General features: G+C 38.4%; 1 protein-coding gene across 6 annotated transcripts in view; it reads left to right on the forward strand.

Moving 5' to 3' along the window:
* Positions 1-12,088, forward strand: part of LIMS1 (LIM zinc finger domain containing 1) — a 152,372-nt gene extending 140,284 nt beyond the window's left edge. For all 6 annotated transcript variants that reach the window (XM_040623671.1, XM_040623674.1, XM_008699072.2 and 3 more), the window contains 8 exons: positions 620-686; positions 1,489-1,609; positions 2,064-2,213; positions 3,770-3,920; positions 4,595-4,687; positions 5,461-5,509; positions 6,869-6,944; positions 9,307-12,088. In XM_040623671.1, the coding sequence (XP_040479605.1) occupies positions 620-686; positions 1,489-1,609; positions 2,064-2,213; positions 3,770-3,920; positions 4,595-4,687; positions 5,461-5,509; positions 6,869-6,944; positions 9,307-9,421 (822 nt within the window). In that variant the 3' untranslated portion in view covers positions 9,422-12,088. The remainder of the gene's footprint in view (positions 1-619; positions 687-1,488; positions 1,610-2,063; positions 2,214-3,769; positions 3,921-4,594; positions 4,688-5,460; positions 5,510-6,868; positions 6,945-9,306) is intronic.
* The last annotated feature ends 6,614 nt before the right edge of the window (positions 12,089-18,702 follow it).

The raw sequence follows: 18,702 nt of genomic DNA on the forward strand, positions 1-18,702 counted from the left end.
TAATTGCCAAGAAGTATGCTAGGGTGATCTGTTAAAGACTTTAGTATAGAGTTTAGGAAAAAATATCACACCAGGATAAAACTTTGGGGGAAATGAACTGGAAATAGCTGAAGGAGAAAAGTGGAGGATATAAATTTTTCCAACTGTTAACATAGAATACATGTTTTTTAATGGGTTTTGGCCTCATTTTGAAATGTGTAAATCTAAAATATACTAGAATATCTACTCTTTGGGAATATTTAAGCTTATGATACAACATTTCAGGTATCAACCTAAAAAATAGTGGGATGGGGTTTGTTTGCATATGCCTGTTTTCTGGGGAGGGGGGTCTGCAGCTCTCGTTAGACTCTTCAAGGTGAGTCTGCAAGCCAGAGAAGAGTTAGCACTGGTAGAAGGAGGTCACTGTACTCCGGCGCCATAGTACCACGTCTCGCCTCAGTTGTGTGGTGTATCTTTAGGGAAGGTACAAAAGTACATCAGCTTTTAAAAATCTCAGTAGAATTATAATTAGGGAAGAGCTCTTAGTTCAAAAACATCTTTCGTATATGTTTCCACAGAATAATTATATTCATCCTGTAATTGTTTCATATGTACAAGTTGATGGTACTTTCTATTTCAGTTTGAAGGAAGGAAGTACTGTGAACATGACTTTCAGATGCTCTTTGCTCCTTGCTGTCATCAGTGTGGTAAGTTTTACTGCTGAATGGCAAAGTCAAAAGTGAGTCTCAAAATTATGTCAGTGGTGAAATGGTGTTTGGTGCTCATTATAAAGAGCATCCAGGTAACTTATTGGTGCTTTTCCTTATCTTCGGTATTTAACAAGCTGGAAGATTATCAAAACCCAGTGAGAAATGATTTTTAAGGACATCTACTGTAAAGTTGTTTGGGGACTGATTAGGACTTGTATCAGATGATCTTTTGGAATGTTCTTGTGCCCTGTTAATTCCGCCTTTACTACTCACTTTTGGGGTTTCAGGGAGAGAGACAGGGAAGACATGGCAGGGGGTGCTTCAGATGCTTAAGGATTGCTGTGTGTCCCACAAGTGTTTACCTTGCTTACATTTTAGCCACCTCACTGGTTGCTAACACTTCTACTAGAGGGTTTCCAGAGATTGGAAAAACTGAGCAAAATGTTCTAAAGTTTAGTGAAAAAAGAAACTGAGTATAGGTTTCAAGAAAATGTGCTGTGGATTTCAATTTTCTATGTCAGCGATGATCAGAAATAAACAAAAGGCATTCAAGAGAGCCCAGTATATCATTGGGAAAAGGAAAACCGCATTCAGAGATGTGATAAGACAACCTGAAAATATGACTACAGAATCAAAACCAAGGACTCGGATGAAACAGAGTTTCTTCCTAATGCAGTGCTTACTGTGGTCAACACATCCCTAGTTGAGGAGAACGGTTTAAGTGTATTTTTTTCCTCGTCTTTTGCCTTACTACTTTTAGCAATGGGATGCACATCCTTTGTGTGTTACTTTCCCACAGGTGAATTCATCATTGGCCGAGTGATCAAAGCCATGAATAACAGCTGGCATCCTGAGTGCTTCCGCTGTGACCTCTGCCAGGAAGTTCTGGCAGATATTGGGTTTGTCAAGAATGCCGGGAGGTAGGAGTTTTCCATCCTTGTCAGGTGTGGGTGGAAAAGTAACTGCTACAAGGTTATGCCTGTTTTCCCCTGGGACTGTGAGGCGGCTCTTTAGGGCACTGAGTTGAAGGTACAGGGGACTCAAGACTGCAGTGTGTTGGCTCAGCTGGTATATGTTAGGGGAGGACCTGAGAGTTGCCGTGCGGCAGCACATGTCCCTGGGCCGACAGAACGGGGGTAAGAACTTAAGATGGAGTTTCTTAAAGAGCAGTCGGGTTACCTGGGTTGGAATAAATACATTTTCATGTAAAAAGTAGTGGCTTGATTCTGCTCTGTTAAGCCAGGACTGATTTTTTTTAAAAAAATGATTTCTTTAACTTCTCTTCAGAGATATGAGAAGCATATTTCTTTTGATTATTAGAAAGAACCTCAGATTTTCCATTGAAGTTTCTAAAAATGTTTTGGCTCTATTTAGACATCTATGTCGCCCCTGTCATAATCGTGAGAAAGCCAGAGGCCTTGGAAAATATATCTGCCAGAAATGTCATGCCATCATCGATGAGCAGCCGCTGATATTCAAGAATGACCCTTACCATCCGGACCATTTCAACTGTGCCAACTGCGGGTATTGCCATCCCCTCCCTTTTGATTGCACAGACAGTGGAAGTAAAATAAAAGATCACCGTTTTCTATATTTCTGTTACTCCAGCACGCCAGATTGTTTTTCTCCAACTTTTGTAACCTAGAAAATCTAAAGCCTGTAAGAAGTCAAGAGAATAATAGAATACCCATTGTCGAGTTTCATTACTTCACATTTTGCCACTTTTGAGTGTGTGCCGCATACATGTGTGTACACATGTACATATACACGTACCTCTAAATATTCAGTCAACAGTAAAATGTCCTCAGTTGTCCCCAAAACTGTTCTTGATCACTTTTTTCAATACAGGATCAAAAAAAAAAATTTTTTTTAAAGCCTTCTGTTTGTACATGTTAACTTTTAGTTGTAATTATTAGGGTGTTATCTTAAAATATCTTGAACTGCATTACTTTATTTTGCTTTATTTACTTCTAAAGGGAATTTTTTTTCTTCAGAAACTCATGATAAATTATCAGACTGTGGTTTTCTAAATTTGCTAAATAAAAATTTAATGGAGGAAGTTACATTAATCAGTATGAACGTACGTGCTAAATTATTGTGGGGTAAAGAGAGATAAGCTAAAGATCAAGAAGACAGCTTCGTGCTATAAGTACAGCATCCTCATCTTTTTCGTGATTATCAGTTTGTATCTTATCTCATTTTCTTGCCTATTCCACTCTGTGGAATTTTTCTCTGTTCATTTGTCATTAGCACTTTTAAAGAATTACTTAAAACAGATGAAATGTAAACAAGTCCATTTGGCTAATTGGGGCCACCTCTGGCTAAATGTTTATTGATGCAGGAGACTGAAAATAATACTGAACTTAAGCACTTGGGGGAGGAAAGTTCTGGGCATTTCATTTGTTTATTTTCTATTAACCTATAACTCTTAATAGCTTGTGACAATTTAATTGTTAGTAAATGGAACTAGTCTCTAACTTTAGACCTCAGTTATTTTGGAAAGATAGTATTAACGAGTCTGTCCTGGGCACTGTGATGATTCTCTTCTAGTTTTTTAAGGAAGACAAAGGGATTGTAATGTGATGATAGACAAAGAAGTGATAAATATGATCAGTGTGATCTGACTTATTTGTACATTTTATCATTATGGTATGATATTGATTTTTGTTTTGTTTTGTTTTTTGTTTTGTTTTTTAAGATTTTATTTATTTATTTGAGATAGAGACAGCCAGCGAGAGAGAACACAGCAGGGGGAGTGGGAGAGGAAGAAGCAGGCTTCCAGCAGAGGAGCCCGATGTGGGACTCGATCCCAGAACTCGGGGATCACGCCCAGAGCCAAAGGCAGACACTTAACGACTGCGCCACCCAGGCGCCCCAGGTGTTTTGATAGGAATCTGAAACCCACTCAAGCCTATTAATTTAGGTTACTGTGAGCAACTCTAAGAGGGGAATAAAGAAGGTTACAGGGATTGTTACAGTGAGAGCTTCAAAAACCTGCTAAAAAGTGTGTTGGCCCCATTGGTTGCCTGTTTTTTCTCTCCCGGTAGTGGTATTCAGTTGGGTATCTTTCTCGTGGACAGGAAGGAGCTGACTGCTGATGCCCGGGAGCTGAAAGGAGAACTGTACTGCCTGCCATGCCATGATAAAATGGGGGTCCCCATTTGCGGTGCTTGTCGACGGCCCATTGAAGGGCGTGTGGTGAATGCCATGGGCAAGCAGTGGCATGTGGAGGTGAGTCATCAATGGTGGAGGGGTAACCAGTACTTTTCATTCAGATGTGCTGGCAAGAGTAGGAGATTCTAAAGACAAATGACTTTGTGGAAAATTAAGAATATAGAATATACTCTGCTTTTGTGATCTCTGTTATGATACAGGATGTGCTCTTTTATTCTTAAATCCTTCTTGAAGCTGGAAGTATCATGGGCCATATCCAGCAGCAGCCCCTCCCTTATAAATGCTACTAACATGTTGACCTCTTTTCTCATTCTGTGTTGTTAAAATAGGTCATGTCTTTTTTTTTTTTTTTTTTTTAAGATTTTGTTTATTTGACAGAGAGAGACACAGCGAGAGAGGGAACACAAGCAGGGGGAGTGGGAGAGGGAGAAGCAGGCTTCCCACTGAGCAGGGAGCCTGACACGGGGCTTGATCCCAGCGTCCTGGAATTACGCCCTGAGCCGAAGGCAGAAGCTTAACGACTGAGCCACCCAGGTGCCCCAAATAGTCTTAAAGTCTTAAAGTCACCTGTCAGAAGCTCAGGACACCTGAATTAAGTAGCCCTGGCCAAATGAAATAACTACCTCAAACTTCCATGTATCTTCTCTGAGGGTTAGAGTTAGGGTTAGTTTTACTTCATTAAATAAATAAAACACGGCAACTCAAAAATGACCTCTAGCAATTTTTTTCAGCATTTTGTTTGTGCCAAGTGTGAAAAGCCATTTCTTGGACATCGCCATTATGAAAGGAAGGGGCTGGCATATTGTGAAACCCACTATAACCAGGTATTGATTGTACTCATTGGATACTACATATACTTCAACGAATTCGAGTTTAATATTTTAGCTACAAGGAAATCTCTTGAAAAATGTACACTGGACTAGAGAGATCTCTTTTTAACTTCTTATTTGGAAAATAATTTCAGACTCACAGAAAGGTTGTAAAATAAAAATATGAAAAATACCTATGTACCTTTTCATCATTTGAATGTGCCTTTCTATAAAAACATACACTTAATAAATGCACATATCTTTATATACAAATGTATGTATTCATATATATGCACTTATTTTTTCTGAAGCATTTGATGATATTAGTTCATCATGGTCCTTTACCCCTAAATATTTCAATTTATATTCCCAAGAATATGGAGTGCTCTTACATAACCGTAGTTAATCAGTATTGATTTAATACTTTAGTGTGTTTATTCCAATTTTGTCACTTGTACCAATGATGTCGTTGTATCATTTTTTCCACTCCAGTACTGAACCCTATCTAGGGTTGTCATTTTCCTTTAGCTTCCTTAAATCTGGAACATTTCCAAAGCCTTTTTTGGTTTTTGATAGTGATGAAAAATAAATTGTTTTCATTGTAAAAAGTAAAAACTAGTCTGTGAACTTTACTAATTTTCTCTAGTGATGAATGGTAAATTCTGGATCTTGGTATCCAGCTATTTAAGTGATAGAAAGAACTGAAATTATATTAAATGTTTGGTGTTCTAAAATTTAGTTCTAACACATCGTGAATTTTTACCACTTTTTTTTTTTTTCACTTTCAGCTATTTGGTGATGTTTGTTTCCATTGCAACCGTGTTATAGAAGGGGATGGTAAGTATCTGTAGGGATTTTATATGGCATCATTTTGACACAAAAACACTTGGGTAATGTGAAAATTTGAAGAGGTCAGTGACTGCTATTGTTTGGAATATGATCATTATCAGTTACTTTTTTTTCCTTTGGCGTATTTCTCCAGTAATCCGTAGCAGAGATGATAATATCCTAAGAGATGGATTTGTTACTCCTTTATGATAATACTTTAGGGCAGTGCCACAGAGTTGTTACTGCAGATATTGTGGAAATGTTCATGGCCAACCTTGAGATCTGTTTCTATTTCCGTCCCCTGGAATTATATAACTTGGAAGCTCTAGGGCAGTGTTTATTAGGAATAGCTTTATCTGCCATGGTAGTCAGCGAGAGTCGCTTTAACCCTGCAGATGCTAAAACCTGGCAGTTTTCTGTAGACATTTCTAGGCTTACCAGGCTTGTATTGTGGTAATTAGGCAGGGCTGATTAACTGGGACAGAAAGGAAGCAGCTGTGTTTGCTAATAATTGCTAGCACAATTCTGCTAGAAACTTCTTGGCAAAGTTTAAACATTCCTGTTTTCAGCATGCTTCATGGTTCTCGTCAGAGAACCCAACTCAGGAAATACTTTGGAAAACACTACCCGTGATGCAGCTTGCAAAAGGAGTAGTTCAGTAGAGCAGTCTTCAGCGCCATAGAAAATAAAACTTCACTCCCTCCTATGTGAGGTAGTTGTTAGTTGAGGGAAGCTGTCAAAGGAAGCTCGCTTTTCGTCAGCTTTGGAAGACTTCTTCTACAGGCAAATAAGTTAATGTCTGGATTTTTTAAATTTCTTATCTAGTCCATATTTCTTTGTTGGGCCAGTGGCAGTAGACACGGAAAGGTAGCAGCAGGTGTGCTCGTAGGCAGGCCCTGTGCCAGAAAAGCTCATCTGAGCGACATAGTGCGTTTTAAATATACACCCCATCATCTACGGGAGCGAGAAGACAGGCTTTGGTGGGAAGACATGGTATATACCATTTATATGCCTCATAAGGATACTCAAAGGAAAGAAGAAAAGTTTTAACTATAAATAAAGATTGAAAAAGCCAGTGGTAATCTTCCCTAAGGTGAAACCAGCCTACAGTCATGGAAGACATGAGTGCTCAATTTTTTTAGTAATGTGAAGAAAGAGCCTTAAATTAATTAATTAATTAATTTGATTGACTCAGTAAACATTAATGGCACTGAGATTTTTAGTCATGTGATTCTTTTGCAAGAAAACCTCTTGAGAACCTCTTCCAAGTGTCATGGAAGCCCCCTTAGCTCTGTTTGAGTTGAAAGTGTCAGCTCCATCACTTTCCATACCAATGTGTGTGACCCGATGTCTTTCCTCTTCCTCTAGTGGTCTCTGCTCTTAATAAGGCCTGGTGTGTGAACTGTTTTGCCTGTTCTACCTGCAACACTAAATTAACGCTCAAGTAAGTCTACAACTTAGTCCATTGTGAATCCTAAGACTGAAAACGTTGGGGTAACATTTTATAAAATACAGAGTTTTAAAAAAGAGAATTGATTCCTTGTTCTTTCTGTCTAGGCCTTCCAAAAGTAAAGGTTCTTCCTTTAATTGTTTTATGTTCTTTCTTCTATTCCTTCTTTGTCCTGCTCAAAGGGATAAATTTGTTGAAATTGATCTAAAACCAGTCTGCAAACACTGTTATGAAAAAATGCCAGAAGAATTTAAGAGGCGACTTGCCAAACGGGAGAGAGAAGCAAAGGATAAGGACAAGCAGAAAAAGAAAAAGCCAGTCTGTTTGTAAACTTTTCTGTCCCTTCTATCATCATTTTCACTGCTTTCTTCTTTGGTTAGTCCTTTAGAGTATGTTTTGTTCTGTTTTGGTCTTTTGCTTTTTTGATTCCTTTGGGCATGTATTTGTAGCTGTCAGAGATTGAAATGCAAGTACTTGTCCCGTGTAGAGCTGGTTCTTTTGCCTAATTATTAAAATTACTAAAGCTTACGTTAATAAAACCCCACCTCATACCAGCTGTACTTCACTTATTTCCTTTAATCTGTCGACTCGCTCATCTCTTTCTTTATATCACAGTGTGCTATAGATTTCTTTTTTTATAAAATGGATTCAAAGGGAAGAGTTCCAATCTCTATTTAATAGATACTGGGAAAATTTTTAAAGTATTCTTCTCTGCTAATTACAGCTTCTAAAATCCTGGTTTTTTGTTTCTTTGCCTAAGATGATTTATTTGATAAATTCCAAGTGTCACATGTTCTAAGCTCTGTATTAAATCCTTTTAGCATGTTTTGTATCTAAGCAAAGACCATCTACTGTACATAGTAAGAGATCTGTCTTTGGTGTCCGTATGCACTTTCAGACAGTGCTCATTGCTGCTGTTCATGGATTCATTTTCTTGATGTTCTCAAACCCTGCCTTATTCCTGATTTTTATGGGAGATATCTCAGTCTTTGAAATTCTGTGGAATTACTAGCATGATTGTGTTCTGAACTCCAAAAGTTTTATTGTTCCAGTTTTCATGTTTCCTTCCATAAAGAGGAATTAAAATTAAAATATAAAATTAAAACCATTGAAGTTTGCTTAACAGTATCTCTGAAAGCAATGATAATTTATTTCCTTCATCTAAAAAAATGGCAGTTTTAATAGTTTTCATGCTAGAAGTCTTTGGGAGAAAATTGTAACTCGGAGTACTATTTAAATCAAACTGTCAGTGGAAAAATGACATCATTTGAATTTCTGTCAGCATTAAGATCTCTGTGAAAAACAGCTAGGGAATAACTTCCATGTAATGTTTGAAAATAAAATAGTTTTCATTTTATTAAATATATGATTAGGAATTAACTTTGTTCTTTAAAGTTGTATCACCTGATTTAATCATTTGCCATAGATAACAGTGTACCACTAGACTTGTTCCAGAAATGCCACCTAAAAACAAGTTAGGAAAATGTACAAGTTAAAAGGTTGTGTATTTCCTCAGTTCACAGTTTAGGACCCTAGATTTCAACAGTAATAAGCAATTGTAATTACCAGTCGGAAATGCATAACAGATAGTTAGGAAGCGGTCTAAAAACCTGGCCTCTCCAGAACTGTTTTACAAATAAACTGATAATGTGTATTGCTCTGGGTTTAAAAAAAATAATTGAGTTCTCCATACAGTCGACCATTCACAAAATGGACCCACAGGCAATCTGTTTCATTTCTCTTTCTTAAGGGTGATTAAAAACTTTCTCAAATCTCCCCTACCAACCTTTCTGTCAGACAACTAACCAGAATAACCCATTACAATTTAAGATTTTTTTGAAAATGATTTTTTTTGTTGTTGGAGGTAGGAGACAAACCATTTTATGTAAGGAAAGATGAAACTTCATAGCTACCCAATTTAAAATATTGATGAAGATTAATTTGCTTTCAACAAAGAGAAGGTCATGCAAATTATAGAAATACAACTCTGGGCTTTAAGCCACTGTCTTTAAAGTGTTCTCATGGCACTTTAACGTGTGATTGACTTTACTTACGTAAATTACATTGACATTAGATTTCCTGTATACGCAGCACAGACTAAAATGTAATGTACATTCTGTATTATGCAGGTAGATGTAAAAGATCAATTTGTAAGGACAATTTTTTCAAGTGCTATTGTAGTTTTTTACATCTACCACAATGACAAAAGTCAAGATTAGAATTATAGCTTTTTGCTATGAATTCAGTGTCATCATCTGGTGTTTTCATTTACTTCAGGAAAATTACCTCACATTATTTATATATCTGTGTCAAATACATTTCTACTAATTCCTTGTATTATTGTTACTGTCTTTAGGAATAAATTTGTGGAGTTTGACATGAAGCCTGTCTGTAAGAAGTGCTACGAGAAATTTCCGTTGGAGCTGAAGAAAAGACTTAAGAAACTAGCTGAGACCTTAGGAAGGAAATAACTCCCTTTATTTGTTTTTTCTCTTCTATGCAAAGAAAAGAGATCACCGACCTTACTTGACGTGATCCACCCTATTTAAAGCAGTATCTCAAAATAGTTGAGAGTGAAGAGGGCCTACGTGAATGGTTTTCTTCATCTCCTCCTTCTCATTAAAAAAGAAAAAAAAACTTGTGTATATCGTATTTAAAACACAGATGAAATCAAGATTTGCTTTTGTTAATAACCCTTATCACTTTGTCAAAATGTAGATTATACTTAACAGCAAAAAACACATGGTTTAGATGTCAGATTTTAATTAAGGTCCAAAAAAATTAATTTAACTTTTAAAAATGAAAGTAGGGAGTCAGCTTTCAGATGAGTCAGATAAAAAAAATAGAAACATTATTTTACTTTGTATTTGAAAGAAAAATAATTCCAACTGCTGTTGGGGAGGATAGAAGGAAGAAAAATAACCAGCCAAAAAAAAAACAAGTCTTATAGAATCTGAGTATGTTTATCAAACTAGTAGCTAGTAGCTATAAAATGAATTATACACATTACTAAGATAAGAAACAAGTGCATTCAGAACTACTTGATTTCAATTTTTTTGTTAAATGCAATAATTATGCTTAATTTTATATTTTGTTCTTGTGAACTTCTCCCTTACTACAATTACTTAACACAGTAGTTATAGCTAGCTAATAGTATGCCTTTTTAAATTTTGTGCAAAAAAATTTATACTAAGCATTTGAAAATTTAGTATGCTTTACAATATTGGAAAAAATGAAGTATTTTTTAACGTATTACAGCAATTATGCTTCTAAGCTTAAGGTCAAAGATGTAGTCTTAGAATAGGACACGAAACTAAATTTTATGTAGCTTGGAATGTATCACCTAAAACAAGTGAATGTATATGTATAGGTCTTACTGCCTTTATAACCGTGCTAATGTCTATGCTTTATACATAATCAACTTGCCTTGCCTTAGAAAAACACATACATTATTCAGGAATTCTAGCTGTCTCATGCAATACCAAAAATAAGTGCATTGACTGAGATTTGTAAACCCAAATTCCTCTGCCACAGCTATGGTGATATTTGTTTTTTTATTTTTCTCTCCTTTTTTTGGGAAACACGTTGAAATTAATTTTTGTCATCTTGTTAGAAGAATGATATTGATAGGTGTTTCAAGTTTTTCATTTCAAATGTTGTAATTGGATTTTATTTACTATAAGGAGGAGGTAAAAATGACACTTTTTAGTTGGAAGGAGGACGTTTAAATGTCAATTTTAGGTCAAAAGTAGTGGATTATTCTACTTTATAAAAAGTGTTTTTAGAAAGTTTATCCTGAAGTTTCTGGACCATTCTTTCTCGATGAACTTGTATGCAAAGTAAATTTTGTGAACATTTTTAAAAATGTTGCTGCTGCTGTGTTATCATTTAAAAGAACGTTCCAAGATGGACTTTTAAGGAGGAAATTACCTGTTTTTAAAAAAAATTGCCGAAATGTTGTTTTACCATTTAAAAAAAAACAAAAAAAAAACACAAAAAAATCTCAGGATGCTACCACTAGCCATTAAAATATTTGTATGCATGTATTTTTTAAAAGTTTGTGCATGCACTTTACAGAGTAGATTCTATTTCAGTTTTCAGGTAACTTATAACCAATTACTTTTTAGTGTTCTTTTAGAATTCAAAGAATTACCAGTGATTGAAAATAATCAACATATAGTTTAAGACTGTATGTGCTCAGACGTTTAAAACAGTAAGAATCAGAATCCCTTCAGTGTGCCTTTGTCAGCCAATACGTGCCCAGCAAGTAAAATTGTGGAAGTATTTATTAAATATTATACTATGGATATAGGCAAAATAGTACAGGCTTTGCAGTTTGGGGTCTTGATGCTAAATTGTCAAACCCCCCACACCAGAAATAAGGGACAGAAAAGCAGCCATTTACCCGTAGTCTTGATCTCTTTGAAGACCCATGAGCTGAGCTCAGCTGCTTTGTTTCCATATCTTAGGTAGCCAGGCCTCTCCCGCAGCCACATGTCCCAGTGCTGTCTTTGCTTACTTCTCTTTTAAAATAGGAGTTAGTATTTCCTGGAAGTTCGATTTGGTAACCCTCTACAACTTTAGGATATTTTGTCTAGATACAGTACTTCTGCCCTGACAGGGGCGTCATTGGCGCCCTTACCTGTGGGAAAGCAGGAGGAAGTCGAACACTCACAAGTGAAATAGAAGACAGGCTTGGTTGAGTTCATCATATTTTTCATGGGGTTTTCCCTGGCTGTGGAAAAACTCAGGCTAGTAAGCATTTGTCTGTTTAAAGTCCTACAAGGCAGTTTGAAATAATTTATTGTTCTTACCCAATTTCTTAGTGCTCTTTTTCTTACCAAGCCTAATATAATTGGGGGAAATGTCTGGGTGCAAGTAAAACATTCTTTGGATCATGTTCAAAGCCTTATTAACATTGTACCTAAAATGAGAGGCCATTTTGCCTCACTTACTTGCCAAAATGGCCTTTTCTAAGTTAAGGAAATTTTGAGGTAGGCTTATAGCATTCTTGTTGTATTTCGTTTTAGATCGTAAGCTCGATGGCAGGGACACTATGTTGTTAATTGTGTTTTTACATAGCAACTATTGCAGTATACTCTTGGTACTTAATAAATGTTCATAATTATTACAGATAATCCTATTGTGCATTGTTTCATTTGAATGACTTTGAGACATGGAACTATGAAAAGATAGGACTAATGCTTAAGAAAACTGTTTTGGTGGGGTGCCTGGCTGGCTCAGTCAGTGAAGTGTGCAACTCTTGATCTTGGGGTTTTGAGTTCGAGCCCCATGTTGGATGTAGAGATTACTTTAAAAAATAAGATTTGTTTTGTTTAAGATTTTATTTATTTACTTGTCAGAGAGAGAGAGCACAAGCAGGGGTAGCGGCAGGCAGAGGGAGAAGTAGGCTCCCTGCCAAGCAAGGAGCCCAATGTGGAACTCAGTCCCAGGACCTTGGGATCATGACCTGAGCCGAAGGCAGATGCTCAACTGACTGAGCCACACACGCGTCCCAAATCTTTTTTTTTTTAAGAGTTTTTAAATTTATTCATTTGAGGGAGAGAGACAGAGAGAGCACAAGCAGGGGGAGAGGCAGAGGGAGAGGGAGAAGCAGACTCCCTGCTGAGCTGGGAGTCCGACTTGGGGCTTGATCCTGGGACCTGGAAATGACCTGAGCCGAAGGCAGACGCTCAACCATCTGAGCCACCCAGGCGCCCCCAAAAATAAAATAAGGGGCACCTGGGTGGCTCAGTCAGTTAAGCATCTGACTGTTGGTTTCAGCTCAGGTCATGATCTCATGGCTTGTGGGATCGAACCCCGCGTCAGACTCTGCACTCAGCAAGGAGTTGGCTTGAAGATTCTCTCCCTCTGCCCTCCCTACACTCTTGCTCTCGCTCTCTCTCAAATAAATAATTTTTTAAAAAAAGAAAAGAAGAAAACTGTTTTGGAAACAACTTCAGTGTCCATCCACAGATGAATGAATAAAGAATTTGTGGTATGTATACACACACACACACACACACACACACACACACACACACACAGTGGAATATTATTCGGCCATTAAAAAGGGAAATCTTGCCATTTGCAACAACATGGATGGAACTTGAGGGCTTTATGCTAAGTGGAATAAATCAGACAGAAAAACAAATCTGATCTCACTTACATATGGAATCTTAAAACAAAACAAAAGAATACAGAGAACAGATCGGTGATTGCCAGAAGGCGGGTGTTGCAGTGGTTGAAATGGGTGAAGGAGATCAGAAGGTACAAACTTCCAATTACAAAATAAAGTCATGGAGATGTACTATACAGTACGGTAATTATAGTTAATACTGTATTGTATATCTGAAATACTGTATATGTATAAATAATACTGTATTGTATATCTGGCTAAGAGTAGATCTTTAAAATTCTTATGAGAATAAAAAATTGTGTAATTATGTATGGTGATGGATAACTAGACTTACTGTGACATTTCACAAATATTGTAGATATTGAATCATGTACACCTGATATAGAATGTTATATGTCAATTATATCTCAATTTTTAAAAAAAGTTTCTCGTAAAAGTCATTTAAAATTTTTATGTAGTTTTTTTGGAACACAATTTAAGTAGTTATATCTACATGTAAGAATATCAAACATTCTCTATATAAAGTTCACAAGGCGGTTTCCACAAATGCTATCTTATTTAATCCTTAAAATTATATGAGTTACTTAAAATTCTTTCCACATTATGGCAGAGGAGTTGCATACTGACGTTAATTAGGTCCTTCGAGGTTGCACAACTTGAAAGTGTCTTATCCAGAATTTGAACCCAAGTATTCCTGTGATTCCAAATGTATAAATGTTTCTACTCCGTTACTTGGGGTGTGTGTGTGTGTGTGTGTGTGTGTGTGAGAGAGAGAGAGAGAGAGAGAGAGAGAGAGAGAGAGAATTCTTGAGTATAAAGTAGAAAAATTCATGTGTATGAATAAAAGAAAATGACCCGGTTTACTGTGTGTGAGCCAAATCCCAGAACCATACAGAACAGTGCTGGGGTCTTCCCACTATTCACCATAATTCCAGTATTTTTCACTTCTTAAGAGCTATCTTACATCTCCTTGGATGTGTATATTAACGTATCTTAAAACATCACTCAGCCAGCCCTGAGGCACGGTGTGGTGCTTTCGCGGGGGCGTTCCTTTGCCAGGGCACCATCCTTTCCTTGCCCTTCATCCTCCTTGAACGTAGAGATTTTGGGTCTCTGATTTGAGTCTTGGACTCTGTCCTCCACGGGGCAGGTGCAGAGCTTTGGTTTCCTCCCGCTCAAGTAGGAGAGATGGGTGATTACAGCAGCAGGTAGGAAGTGCTGCGAGGGTGAACAGGGTTTTGCCAGATCACGACAGCAGAGGGAGAGGGAAGGCTCCTAGAGGAGCTGGATCTTCAGAGGGGAATATAGGTCAGCCAGGCGGGGGAAGAGGCCGGGGGTGGGTGCCCCAGGGCTTGCTCGCTCTCTTTTTGTCTCTCTAAAATAAATCTTTATTAAATGTTACTAAAATGGTTCTTAAGTGTTTTGTTTGGAGTTTTTTTGGCAGGGAAGAAGGGGGTCTTTATTCGATTCAGGTAGTGGTTGCCAGTTTGCCAAAATTAATATTATGCTGCAGTGATGGAAGTGCTAACTTTATTTTTTGAATGTTTTGTTAAATGGGTTAAATATGTATCTGCAATATTATTTACATCTTTGTTGTTGGCAAATTTTCCTCCATCCATGGAGCAATGGTGAACTTTTTAAAGAAGCTCCTATATAAATTCTCACAAATTCTAACTTAGCAGAGTTGAAAATAAAGCTCTGTTCCAGGGGCACCTGGGTGGCTCAGTCATTAAGCGTCTGCTTTCGGCTCAGGGCGTGATCCCGGAGTCCTGGGATCAAGCCCCACATCAGGCTCCTCCGCTGGGAGCCTGCTTCTTCCTCTCCCACTCCCCCTGCTTGTGTTCCCTCTCTCGCTGGCTGTCTCTCTCTCTGTCAAATAAATAAAATCTTTTAAAAAAAGGCTCTGTTCCAGGTGTGCTCCCTAAACTGTACTGTGATCACCCAAACCTTAAGCCCTTACTTGATAGATCATGAGTATGGTGCCTCAGATTCACCCGCTCAACTTCTAGAATCTCCAGTCAAGAGGGGACTGCACAAATGCACTGACTGGCCTCACCTGACTTGACTTCTCTGCTGGGGAGACCCCTGTGATTGGGGGGATGGAGGTAATTTCTTCTCCCTTCTAAAACCTTGGAATTTCCTTCTTTACTTTGTAATCCTACTGTTATATTAGAATCTTTGATGCCACAAGATCATATAGGAGATCTCCACTTGATGACTGTCACTAATTGGTGCAGAGGTCAAAAATGCCTTCTTCAATCTAAAATTGTACCTGCAGGCGACTGGGCTCATACTTCCTACTAGAAAGTTGTGTTTATACAGCCCAAGAAGAAGATCTGAATCCCCAAACTATTAGCAGCTTACTAAAAGGATATTTGTTTACCACGTATCTTTAGCACCCTGTTAAACCCCGTAAGAGGGATTATGTTGGGGGTCAACATATCAACATTTTGAAAATTATTCATACTGCTTTCCAGTTAATCCCCCCAAACCCCATATTTATTATTTTTTTTAAAGAATATCACTCTTTTTTTTTAAGATTTTATTTATTTATTCGACAGAGAGAGACAGCCAGTGAGAGAGGGAACACAAGCAGGGGGAGTGGGAGAGGAAGAAGCAGGCTCATAGCGGAGGAGCCTGATGTGGGGCTCGATCCCACAACGCCGGGATCACGCCCTGAGCCGAAGGCAGACGCTTAACCGCTGTGCCACCCAGGCGCCCCCCCAAACCCCATGTTTAATCTGGAGGTATCATTCTTAACTGTTACTCTGTATTTTTGAAAACTTTACAGGGCTATTTCCCTCTTTAAAATTGTAGATTCCTTCAGAGGACAAGGCCTTCTAATTTTGTGTACAGTGATGACTTCTAAATTATCCAGAACTAAGATTTCTGGCAACTTCTACCAGAATACAGGCAAGAATGAGGAAACAAGAGCCTTAAAAAGACCGAAGGTTATTCAAGTCCATGCACTAATGTTCATATGTTGGAAAAATCCCCTAGGCCCTTGCTTGTCACCTGCTTAGTTCATACACAAGACTAATGAGCTTAATGAGTTTCCGATGCCAGATAAAAGGACGCAAATTAGAAGTGGGGAGAGGGTAAATCAAAAGTAAACAAATTCAAGAAACATTTATTGAGGGGCACCTGGGTGGCTCAGATGGTGAAGCGTCTGCCTTCGGCTCAGGTCATGATCCCAGGGTCCTGAGATCGAGTCCCGCATTGGGTTCCCTGCTCAGCGGGGAGCGAACTTCTCCCTCTGCCTGCTGCTCCCCCTGCTCGTGCTCTCTCGCTCTCTCTGTCAAATAAATAAATAAAATCTTAAAAAATAAAAAAACATTTATTGAATGTAAACTTTTGTCAGACACTGCACTACAAGGCAGCGAAGCGGCAATAAATGTTCCAGCCTTGGAAAGCTCACAGTGTACCAGGGGCCATGAAAAAGTGCCTCAGAAGGTTGTGCAGTAGGGACTGACATTAGCAATTGGAGTAGGATACAGAGATTGCTCAGAGGAGAGAATGGTTCATTCTAGGGAGTCTAGAGAGTTTTCCCAAAGATGGTGACGGCAAAAGAGCCTTGCAGGGGGAGAACAGGGAAGGGGGCTTTCCAGGCCAAGAAACCAGCCCCTGAAAAGAGCCTATGAGAATTCCCCATTGGGACCCAGGAGCCAAAACTCCAAAGGGGAGAAACTTCAACTGGCACAGCTATAGTTCCAAGAGGGTGAAACCAAGAGGATGAAAACTTGCTTTCATTCCACCTCTGTCCTCCTGCTGCTTGACCCCAGACGCAGCAGTGCATGGCAGAGCTGCGTAGGTCAAGCCTCAGTTTTCTGGTCAGGAGACTAAAAACTAGAAGCTGCAGGAAACAAAAGTAACAGGGAAATTGAGGAGAGCCACTTAGGGAAGTGACCCCACAAAGTTGTTTATGAACTCGGGGGCTCCTTTCTGAGCTGCCCCTGCACGGACGCTCAACACACCAAATGCAGGCTGAACTGACAGAGCATGGCCCGAGGTCCTCCACTGGCCACTAGGTGGCACACAAGTGGGACAGAACTTGAATAGCCCCGTCCACACTGGGAACTGAACTGGCTTTGGAATCACAGACAGAAGAGGAGTTGGAAGTTGTGGTTTGAACCTAACCAAGTGGATTGCCTGCCTCAACAAAAATATCTACACTCTCCAGAGGATTGGATTTAATTCAGTGATTTTTTTTGGTATATTCACAGTGTTAGTCAGCCATCCCCATGATTTAATTATGGGACAATTTCATCACCCTAACAAGAGACCTCATACATGTTAGCAGTTACTCCTAATCTCCCCTCTCATCTCTTAGCAGCCGCCAGCCAACTTTCTGTTATTTATATGTTCATGAATTTGCATACTCTGGACATTTCGTATAAATTGAATTATATAGGGAAGCCTGGGTGGCTCAGTCAGTTAAGCGTCTGCCTTCGGCTCAGGTCATGATCTCAGGGTCCTGGGATTGAGTTCCGCACTGGGCTCCTTGCTCAGCGGGGAGCGAACTTCTCCCTCTGCCTGCTGCTCCCCCTGCTCGTGCTCTCTCTCTGACAAATAAATAAAATCTTTTTTAAAAATTGAATTATATAATATGTTGTCTTTGTGACTGGTTTCGATTAGCATAATGTTGTCAAGGTTTATCCACATTGAATTCAGTATACATCAGTTCTTCATTCCGTGCTTATCAGATAATATTTATATGGATATACCACATTTTGTTTATGAATTTACAGTTGATGGACATTTGGGTTGTTTCCACCTTTGGCTGTTATGAATCGTGCTGCTATAAACATTTGCATGTGAGTTTTTGTGTGGACACATATTTTCATCCAATTCATGAACATGGGATATCTTTCCATTTATTTAGATCTCCTTTAATTCCTTTAAAAAATATGTATTTTCAGTCTACAAATCTTACATTTCTTTGGTTACATCTATTCATAAGTATTTTATTCTTTTTGATGCTATTCTTTTTTTTTTTTAAGATTTATTTATTTATTTATTTGACAGAGAGAGAGACAGCCATCGAGAGAGGGAACACAAGCAGGGGGAGTGGGAGAGGAAGAAGCAGGCTCCCAGCAGAGGAGCCTGATGCGGGGCTCGATCCCGGAACACCAGGATCACGCCCTGAGCCGAAGGCAGATGCTTAACCGCTGTGCCACCCAGGCGCCCCTTTTTGATGCTATTCTAAATAGAATTGTTTTCTTAATTTCATTTTAATCGTTCATTGCTATTTTACAGAAGACAACTTATTTTTAATTGACCTGAATTGTGCAACCTTGTTGAACTTGTTTATTAGCTCTAAGATTTTTTTTTTTTGAGAACTCTTAGGAGTTTTCCAAATATAAGATTATATCATTTGTGAAAGAGGTATTTTTATGTCTTCCATTCCTATATGAATGCCTTTTATTTGTTTTTCTTCCTTAATTGCCCTGGCTAGAACCTCCAGTACAGTGTTAAACAGAAATAGTGAAAGAGGACATCTTTGTCTTTTCCTGATCTTAGAAGGAAACCTTTCTGTTTTGCCATTAAATATGATGTCACTTGTGGGTTTTTTGTAGTTACTTTACCAGGTGAGGAAATTCCCTTCTGTTCCTA

Source organism: Ursus maritimus, unplaced genomic scaffold (genome assembly GCF_017311325.1).
Source record: "Ursus maritimus isolate PB19 unplaced genomic scaffold, ASM1731132v1 scaffold_6, whole genome shotgun sequence".
Lineage (NCBI taxonomy): Eukaryota > Metazoa > Chordata > Mammalia > Carnivora > Ursidae > Ursus > Ursus maritimus.